Source organism: Homarus americanus, unplaced genomic scaffold (genome assembly GCF_018991925.1).
Source record: "Homarus americanus isolate GMGI-L3 unplaced genomic scaffold, GMGI_Hamer_2.0 scaffold5946, whole genome shotgun sequence".
Taxonomy (NCBI): Eukaryota; Metazoa; Arthropoda; class Malacostraca; order Decapoda; family Nephropidae; genus Homarus; species Homarus americanus.
Genome location: NW_024728883.1, coordinates 11,294 through 22,500, shown reverse-complemented (window position 1 = coordinate 22,500; position 11,207 = coordinate 11,294). Strand labels below are relative to the sequence as shown.

Genomic DNA, 11,207 nt, shown 5'->3' with positions numbered 1-11,207 from the left:
ATGGTGGTAGTGGTGATGGTGGTAGTGGTGAGTGGTAGTAGTGAAGTAGTAGTTGGTGGTGGTGAGGTGGTGGTGATGAGTGGTGGTGAGTGAAATAGTGGTGGTGGTGGTGGTGGTGAACAGGTAGTGAGGTCATAGGTGTATTGTGTGAGGTAACCCAGGAGGAAGTGGAAGTCCTGTGTGGATGTAGTGGGCGACCTAGGGGCGGGTAGGCGTAGCATGTAGTCTAATGGGTGTGGGTGGAGTGGGTGGGTGGGTGGGTGGGCAGACGAGTGGGTGTGGTGAGGGTAAAGGTCGTTCTGTTGGGGTGACCTCTCAAAGCCTTCCTGGTGACAAGACCAACCACCATTAATCTCTCTCTCTCTCTCTCTCTCTTTCTCTCTCTCTCTCTCTCTCTCTTCCTGTTCTCCTCAATTCCAACATCCGCCTCCTTGTCCCAGTTCTTTTTTATTCATTGTGTGGCCTTTTATGTTTTTTTGTTATCTCTCCTCTCTCTCTGTCACTCACTCAGGATGTTTATATGCAACTCACTCACTCTCTCTCTCTCTCTCTCTCTCTCTCTCTCTCTCTACATCTTCTACCTCTCTCTTTCTATCTACATCTTCTACCTCTCTCTCTCTCTCTTTCTATCTCCATCTTCTCCACCTCTCTCTCTCTCTCTCTCTCTCTCTCCATCTTCTCCCCACCTCTCTCTCTCTCTCTTTCTATCTCCATCTTCTCCACCTCTCTCTCTCTCTCTCTCTCTCCATCTTCTCCCACCTCTCTCTCTCTCTCTCCATCTTCTCCACCTCTCTCTCTCTCTCTCTCTCAACTCTTTATCACCACTCATCTCAATAACTGTTTTTATCACCATTTCTTCCTGTATAACTCACCTCAAAATAAATAAACACATAAATCAACAGTTAATGTATTTTGTGGTATTTGTTCATTATTTTCTATCTCAAATTTTTGTCTTATTATTACTATTTACAATAATTTCTCTGTTTATTATTATTACTATTATTATTAAACCTTGTCTTTACTTCCTCTTTCATTATCATCATTTCTAATAATTTTCTTTAATATTTTCATCCTTGTTATTTTATTATTGTTATTTCCAATCGTTTCCTTTTCTTCACACTATTATCATCATTATCTCTACTTCCTGAAGACCTTAATTAGCTCTTCCACACCTGTCATTTGGCTTCTTCAGGTGAGAATTAATTAACGTATTGAGGGTCACTAGCTCTTACTATTAGCCGATAAGAAGAGATACTTTCACGGTGTGTGTGTGTGTGTGTGTGTGTGTGTGTGTGTGTGTGTGTGTGTGTGTGTGTGTGTGTGTGTGTCTTTCTGTGTGTGTGTGTGTGTGTGTGTGTGTGTGTCTTTCTGTGTGTGTGTGTGTGTGTGTGTCTTTCTGTGTGTGTGTGTGTGTGTGTGTGTGTGTGTGTGTCTTTCTGTGTGTGTGTGTGTGTGTGTGTGTGTCTTTCTGTGTGTGTGTGTGTGTGTGTGTGTCTTTCTGTGTGTGTGTGTGTGTGTGTGTGTGTCTTTCTGTGTGTGTGTGTGTGTGTGTGTGTGTGTGTGTGTGTGTGTGTGTGTGTGTGTGTGTCTGTCTGTCTTTTTGTTTGTCTATGCGTTTGTGTCTGTCTGTTTTTCTGTGTCTGTCACCCCTCTTGTTCCCGTCTCCACCAGCTACCTGTCTGTCTAATTACTCTCCCTATTACCGTCAATCACCTAACCTAACCAATCAACACCCTCACCTCCAATTACCTTCTCTGGTGAGTTACAGAGGTGAGTTACTGTTATCCTGAGTACCATTACAGCCTGTGTTATTCCTGTAATGTATTCTGTATTTGTGTGATGATGATGATGATGATGATGATGATGATGATGATGATGATGATGATGATGAGGAGGAAGAGGAGGATATTTGTGATGAGAATAGTGGTGAATGATGATGATGATGGTGATGATGATCGATAATTAATAATGATGATAACTGAAAACAAAAAAAAACAACGATAACAACAACAAACAAATAAACAACAACAAATACTAACAACATAAACACCGAACGTAAGAAAACAGTTTATTACAGATGCGTAACAAAAACATTATTTCTCTTTAACTCGTTTAAAAAAAAAACAAAAAAAACATAAGAAATAAACACTTTCTAAAACAGGTCTCATGATACAAACACCACCAAACAACAACAACAAACAAACAACAACAACAAACACACAAACACAAAAAAAAAACTCATGCAAAAACACTCAAAAACAAACCACCTTTTCGACCTAACTGCATGCAAATTTTTTTTTGTCACTGATTGACCGACAAACTAAAAAAAAAAAAAAAACATTTCTAGTTAACTTTCCACCAGTTTCCGTCTTGCCACACCCATCCTCCCCCTTCCTCCCTTACCTTCCTTCCATCCCTCCGTCCATCCATCCCTTCCCTCCCTTCCCCTCCCGTCCATCCATCCCACCCATTCCTCCCCTCCCTACCACACCCACCCTCCCCCACTCCACTGGTCCGTGATTGGCCAATTACACGAGGAAGTACTTGGGCAGTGAGTGAATGGCACTTTCTCTATCGACAGTGCCATTTACCTTGGTCTGGTAACTGATGCCATTCGGGATAGGTAATGGATATATTGGCCTACTTACAGTACAGGTATTTTAGGCCTAGAGTCTTAGTTTAAAATAAAGTGATCTAGTACCACAGCCTCGGTCAATACACAGCTAAATTAAGGCATTGTACTGTATAACTAAATCGAGCGCGTAGATTTTGTAGAATTTAATACAGCATTTACGTGATGCTAAGAATAAATAACAACAACAACAACAACAACAACAACAACAACAACAACAACAACAACAACGACGACAACAACAACAACGACAACAACAACAACAACAACAATAATAAAAATAATAATAATAATAATAATAAAAATAATAATAATAATAATACTAAAAATAATAATAATAATACCAATAATAACAACAAGAACAACAAGAACAACAATAATAACAATAATAATAATAATATTAATAATAATAATAATAATAATAATAAAAATAATAATAATAATAATACTAAAAATAATAATAATAATACCAATAATAACAACAAGAACAACAAGAACAACAATAATAACAATAATAATAATAATATTAATAATAATAATAATAATAATACCAATAATAACAACAACAGCAACACCCAACACGAACAGAAGACAGACAGTTTTATAATAAATCCTCCATTAACAAAAGCCTTCAACAAAAGTACAGTGCCTTCAACATACAAGAGTCCCCATGCTAACAAAAGCACTTGAGACAGGCTACCTTAAGAAAAAAAAATAATTGGGGAACCTTTGAGACTGCCGCCATAATAATTGAAAATAATGTCAAAAGTCGAATAATAATGATGATGATGACGATGATGATGATGACGATGATGATGATGATAATGATGATGATAATGTCAGTCATGATATTAAGTGAATAACACCGACTAGCTCTTTTTTTTTTCCTTTTTCATTTATTGCTTTTTATTCTCCTTTCTCCTGCTTGTTCCTCTTTAATTTCCTTGTTCATTTATCCTCATCCTCCTCCTCCTCCTCCTCCTCCTACTACTACTACTACTACTACTACCACCAGGAAAAGCCTATCATAACAAGAGTCAACAACCACCACCACCACAACACACGTCATCATTGTTGAGACAGTTTAATAAACTATCACGAACTTATATTGGTAAGCAAATATGAATATTAATTTTAACATTTACCTTCCACCAACAATATGACACACACACACACACATATATACACACACACACACACACACACACACACACACACACACACACACACACACACGTACACACTGTATTTCCAGACTTGTGTATAGATAAACCCCACGCACATACAGTATATAGAAATGCACATAAACATACATACACACACAAATAAACCCAGGAATACATACATACACAGATACACACCCACACACATAAGTACAAGTACAGAAATACACATATACACACTACTCATATAAAATACAAACACACGTATATGCATAGAAATATACATATTATACATATACAGTATACCCAAGAGAGGTGTATTTAAAACCCATTAAAGCTAACTAAAAAAATTAACAGGTGTATGAATGTATGTATGTATGTATGTATGTATGTATGTATGTATGTGTGTGTGTCTGTGTGTGGAGGTCACGTCAACACATAAAACAAATGCACGTGATAAAAACTGGTGTCGCTGAAGAGTTAGGACAACAAAGGTTACTCACTCAGCAAAGGTCACCTAGATATTACCGGTACTGCTGTTGGTATCACCCCAGGAAAGGTCACCTGTCTGTGTAATTTAATAGGTGTTTGTTTTGTCCACATTTTTGTATTTTTTTTTTTTTGTAATATGTCTCTGAATTTTTGCATTTTTTTGTAATCTGTTTCGGAATTTTTGTAATTTTGTAACAAGTCTAGTTAAATATATATATTTTTAAAGTAATTCATAATGTTTTGTAACTACGTCTCCAGAATTTTGTATTTATTTCTGTATTCATCACTGTTATTTGGAAGACAATTTTGCGTTATTTCTAAAATTATTTCCAAAGAATTGTAATTATTTTTGTTATGTGATGAGTAATTATTTGGGTATTTTTTTTATTAAATCTTAAGAACATTTATTTATTTATTTATTATTATTATATTATTATTATGATTTTCTTCTTCTTCTTCTTCTTCTTATTATTAGTTTTATTATTTTTAGTTTTGTTATTATTATTATTATTATTATGACTATTACTATTATTATCATTATTACTATCACTGACACATAATAATAATAATAAAAAAATAATAATTTCTCTATTTCCACCCCGTCAGCTCACAGAAACACCACATCTTGACTTACAGCTATCTGACAGGTCTTGACTTACAGCTATCTGACAGGTCCTGACATACAGCTATCTGACAGAACCTGACTTTTCAAACCAGAATATTATTAACATCTTATGGAAATATATCAATTATAATTTATCACCCCGACACACCTAATATTTCTCTCCTCCGTGACTGGTTGGTCCTTCCCTCGTGTCTTGGGGATGACTGGCCTTAAACTTTACCATACGGGTCTTATATAATGTGATGATGTGAGATTACCTGTGGTGCCTATAGTGAATGATTAAGTATGTCATCTCAACGTAGGCCTTCCTTACCTGTGTTTACCTAGTCTTACCTGTCATTAACTAGCCTTACCTGCAATTAACTATCCTTACCTGTCATTAACTAGCCTTACATGTAATTAACTAACCTTACCTCTCATTAACTAGTTTTACCTGTCATTAAGTAGCCTTACCTGTCATTAACTAGCCTTACCTGTCATTAACTAGTCTTACCTGTCATTAACTAGCCTTACCTGTCATTAACTAGTTTTACCTGTCATTAACTAGCCTTACCTGTCATTAAGTAGCCTTACCTGTCATTAACTAGCCTTACCTGTCATTAACTAGCCTTACCTGTCATTAACTAGCCTTACCTGTCATTAACTAGCCTTACCTGTCGCCTTACCTGTCATTAACTAACCTTACCTGTCATTACCTAGCCTCATCTCTCACTACCTGCCCTCATCCCTCTCATCTATCTATCTATTCTTCCACTACCCTCATCACCCACTCCACCTATCCCTTCCTCCAACCCTCCAGGCGCCGAATACATCAACAACAAAACATATACGCACTCAAGGATAGGTCAAGGAAGTCACGAAAACGACGCCACGGACACGACGCCACGGACACGACCACGGACACGACGCCACGGACACGACGCCACGGACACGACGCCACGGAAACGACGCCACGGACACGACGCCACGGACACGACGCCACGAAAACGACGCCACGGACACGACGCCGAAACGACGCCACGGACACGACGCCACGGACACACGCCACGAAAACGACGCCACGGACACGACGACACGGACACAACGCCACGAAACGACGCCACGAAAAGACGCCACGGACACGACGCCACGGACACGACGCCATGTACACGACGCCACGGACACGACGCCACGAAAACGACGCCACGGACACGACGCCACGGACACGACGCCACGGACACGACGCCACGGACACGACGCCACGAAAACGACGCCACGGACACGACGCCACGAAAACGACGCCACGGACACGACGCCACGGACACGACGCCATGTACACGACGCCACGGACACGACGCCACGAAACGACGCCACGGACACGACGACACGGACACGACGCCACGAAAACGACGCCACGGACACGACGCCACGAAAACGACGCCACGGACACGACGCCACGGACACGACGCCATGTACACGACGCCACGGACACGACGCCACGAAAACGACGCCACGGACACGACGACACGGACACGACGCCACGAAAACGACGCCACGGACACGACGCCACGAAAACGACGCCACGGACACGACGCCACGGACACGACGCATGCACGACGCCACGGACACGACGCCACGAAAACGACGCCACGGACACGACGCCACGGACACGACGCCACGGACACGACGCCATGTACACGACGCTACGGACACGACGCCACGCACCAGTTAATATCCCGCTAGTCAAGTCGTCCAGGTACACTACAACTTAATACAACATACACAGACTACATAATTATACAACATGATACAACATACATACGTAATACAATGTTAAAGACGATGATGTTATTAAATTAGTTACTGAAGAATATATACAAATAAACATACATACATACATACATACATACATACATACATATATACATACATACATACATACATATATACATACATACATACATACATAGACACATAGAAAATAACACAAACACGAAGTAGAAAACACACACACACACACACACACACACACACACACACACACACACACACACACACACACACACACACACACACACACACACACACACACACACACACCCAGCAACACACCATTCTACACACCCCTTCCCCTCTCACCCTCCTTCACCCCCCTCCCTCCAATGTTATCACCATGTTAGCTTAGCGTGCCTAGCTGGGTCGTTTTTGTCCCAGGTAAACATAACAAGACATCCTTGGGGGGTGAAGGGGTAGGGGGTGAGGGGGTAGGGGGTGAGGAGTAGGGGGTGAGGGGGTAGGGGGAAGGGGTAGGGGGGGAGGGGAGATCGTGAACTACTGTTAGGTAAGTCTAGGAGTGTGTTTGTTGGTCAGTGTCATGGATGGTGTTGCCTTCTTCTGGGTTAATGTCACTGTCATGGGTACTGTCCGTCATGGGGGGGAAGGGGTGTTGTTGGACAGTGTCATGGGTATTGTCATTCATGGATAAACGTCAGTGTCATGGTCATTCTGAGTGTCATGGGGTAGGGTTCATGGGGGAAGGAGGGGTCATGGGGAGTGTATCATGCGGGTATGTCCATGGGGTCTCAGGTGACATGGAGAGGAGGTTATTATTCTGGTGTGTCATGGGGAGGGTCATGGCGGAAGGAGGGTCATGGGGAAGGAGGGGTCATGGGGAAGCTGAGGTGTCATGGGGATGTATCATGGGGAGGTATTAAGGGGAAGGAGGGGTCATGGGGAGGTATCATGGAGGGGTCATGGGGGATGTAAATGGGCTGGGGAGGGACTGCTGTAAAGGAGGGCCATGGGAGGGATCAGTGGGAGGGATCATGGGAAGGTAATGCTGGGAAAGGAGGGGTCATGGGGAGGGATCATGGGGAAGGCGAGGGGTCAGTGGGGAGGGATCATGGGGGTCACAGGTGAGTTAAGATCCAGGTATGCTTGCCATCAAATGTTAAGGCTACAGGCGGTGGTGGCCAGTAAAACCTGGTGGAGAAGTATATGCAGGGTTATCTGCCTCCATCCAGTCACGGCGTGTAAAAGCTCGCGTGTGTGTGTGTGTGGGTGTGCTAGATGCAGAGAGAGAGAGAGAGAGAGAGAGAGAGAGAGAGAGAGAGAGACTTAGCATTGCATTTTGTGTTAGCAAGGAGGCTGTAATATCTAGACCACAGGAAAACAGAGACAGAGGTGTGTGTGTGTGTGTGTGTGTGTGTGTGTGTGTGTGTGTGTGTGCGTGTGTGTAAGAGCCAATACGTAATCATTGATGGCTGTACCGTGAGTGTATACCGTAGCCTAAATGCATGTATACTGTAGCTTAAATGCATGTATACCGTAGCCTCGATGCCTGTATACCGTAGCCTAGATGCCTGTATACCGTAGCCTAGATGCATGTATACCGCAGACAGTGTAAAAATAAAAGGATTTATCATTACAGTCAGGTGTTAAAAGACGTAAATACATAGAAATTATAAAAGGTCCAAGATTTTTCACTGTACCATTACCTGCTGTACCCACTTTACCCTACCCGTTACACACTGAAGTTGTCCAATTACCTCTCTCTCTCTCTCTCTCTCTCTCTCTCTCTCTCTCTCTCATATCTTTAGTGAGTCATTGCAGCATAAGGGAAAATTATCATACGGACCTTTGAGAAAAAAATTATTATATTCTAACTTAAGGGCGAATTAGATTAGTTCTCTTATATGAATCCAATTATTATGCGTTAGAGGTCAAATGAGGTGGTTAGATGCTTTTAATGACTAGTTACGAGTGAAGAAGGGAATTAGGCGATCGACCCCTTGAGAAATCCATTTTTGTGACGGAGTTTGAGTGAGTGAGTGAGTGAGTGAGTGAGTGAGTGAGTGAGTGAGTGTAAGTGAGTGTGAGTGAGTGAGTGAGTGAGTGAGTGAGTGAGTGTAAGTGAGTGTGAGTGAGTAAGTGAGTGAGTGAGTGAGTGAGTGAGTGAGTGAGTGAGTCAATCAATCAGTCACGTCCTCTCGCCTTCAGCTTTGGGAGAAAATTTATCACACACATACCTGAGAACCAGAGCTTGAATTACTAGCTTTCTCTCTCTCTTTCTCTCTGTCTCTCTCTCTCTCTCTCCACACACACACACACACACCCACCACACCCACCCACCCACGCCCCACCCACCTACTAAAGACACGGTCACCATTCAATAATTCATTCTTCTAAACTAATGGAGTGTTAAGACATAATTCTTTTTTATACACCCCAGACATTAGACTCGCGTTAAGACCTGAGTACAATAACTGCGTGAAAGTTATCTGGTTTAATGACTCTGTTAGGTCCTTGCCCATGGCGACTGGATGACCTGAAGTGGAAATGATTTTTTTTTTTTAGAGTTTGTGATATTTATTTATTTATGTTTGTTTGTTGTTTACATTTGTTTGAGATTATTTATTTATTGTCTTATTTATTTTTTGATGTGGTAGGAATAAAAGTGTGTGTGTGTGGTGTGTGTGTGTGTGTGTGTGTGTGTGTGGTGTGTGTGTGTGTGTGTGTGTGTGTGTGTGTGTGTGTGTGTGTGTGTGTGGTGTAACAAGAACACTATACCTTTCTCCTGTACACGATGGCAAATCTCTCAGTAACACAAGACAAACACAAAACAAAAACACCTAATTTGTCATACACATCATCTCGAACGCATTTGACACATGACCTGACACATGACCTTGACACATGACCTGACATGACCTTGACACATGACCTTGACATGACCTTGACACATGACCTTGACATGACTTTGACACATGACCTGACACATGACCTTGACACATGACCTTGACACATGACTCCTGACACATGACCTTGACACATGACCTTGACACATGACCTTGACACATGACCTTGACACATGACCTTGACACATGACCTTGACACATGACCTTGACACATGACCTTGACACATGACCTTGACATATGCACTTGACACATAATCTTGACACATAACCTTGACACATAACCTTGACACATAACCTTGACCCATGACCTTGACCCATGACCTTGACCCATGAACTTGACCCTCATGACCTCAGTTGTCCAATCACTTTTTTTTTTTGCACGGAACACTTTAACATATCGCTGCAGCCTTAAACAATGTTCAAATATCTCTCGGTCATGACGCGTCAGTTTTTTTTGGGGGGGAGGGGGGGCACCCCCCTGCAGCATCCTTGTGTAAGGTGAAGCACAGAAGCGTTTACAGCGCCCAACAGGGAAGCATGCTAAGTTCATGCTTGCCTTTATGTCTCATGAATTAAGGGAGTAGGGGAGCTGGTGATAGAGCGGTACCGTTCTTGCCTCGCAAGCAAGATGTCACGGGTTCGATTCCCGGGTCGGTGGAAGTTGTTTGGACACTCTTCCTAGCCCCCATTAGTCCCTGTTCACCTAGCAGTAAAGTAGGTACCTGGTGTAAGTCGAAAGTTGCGAATTCGTATTCAGGGACAAGTTGTTGGAACTTCCAAAAACTTGCTTAGACATAAAAAAACCATTGACTCTTCAGTCTTCTACGCACTCGACGCGTCAAATACAAGTTTTATCCCGACAGGTTCTGGTGATATTGACCTTTGACCTTTTAGGCTTCTTGACATTTTACCTTCGAGCTTCAATTATGTGTCAAGAGAGCTTCATTACCTGATATGTGAGGTTAAATACGAAGCTAAATGACCTGTGATGACGAATGAATGGACGAACTGACGGACGAACGAACAGACGGACAGACGAATGGATGGATAAACGAATGGATAGACGGAAAGACGGATAATAGAATGGATAGACGAACAGACGGACGAATGGACAGTCGAACAAGGAAAAGCGCCTTGAATTAATTACCAAAACAAAGAAAAAGTCCGAAATGAATTACCAAAAACAAATAAAAAATCCAAAATGAATTACCAAAAACAAATAAAAAATACAAAAATAATTACCAAAACAAACTCAAGAACTGCCAATATATTACCCAACCTTGGTCAAAGAATAAATTTAATTCCTCCACAAAAATAGAAGAAAAAAAACTGACAATTTAAAAGACATTCAGGAGAGAGTGATTGATCTCACGGTGTGGAACCAAAAATCTGTCAGTGTTGGGAAATCTGTCACAGAGAAGCCAAAATCTGTCACAGTGTTGGAAAATCTGTCAGTGATGGGAAATCTGTCACAGTGTTCGAAAATCTGTCACAATGAAGCCAAAATCTGTCACACTGGAGCCAAAATCTGACACACTAACGCCAAAATCTGACACGGTCTTGGGAAATAGTGAGTCTAAAAGCGAGGTGATTTATTACACGCAGGTCACTGTGTTAAA

The 11,207-nt window shown here is 41.8% G+C and overlaps 1 protein-coding gene across 1 annotated transcript in view; it reads left to right on the top strand.

The window, feature by feature from the left end:
* Positions 1-6,634, top strand: part of LOC121866247 (BUD13 homolog) — a 10,131-nt gene extending 3,497 nt beyond the window's left edge. Inside the window, exon 2 of the mRNA XM_042365858.1 lies at positions 5,712-6,634. Coding sequence (XP_042221792.1) covers positions 5,712-6,634 — 923 coding nt within the window. The remainder of the gene's footprint in view (positions 1-5,711) is intronic.
* Positions 6,635-11,207: the final 4,573 nt, after the last annotated feature.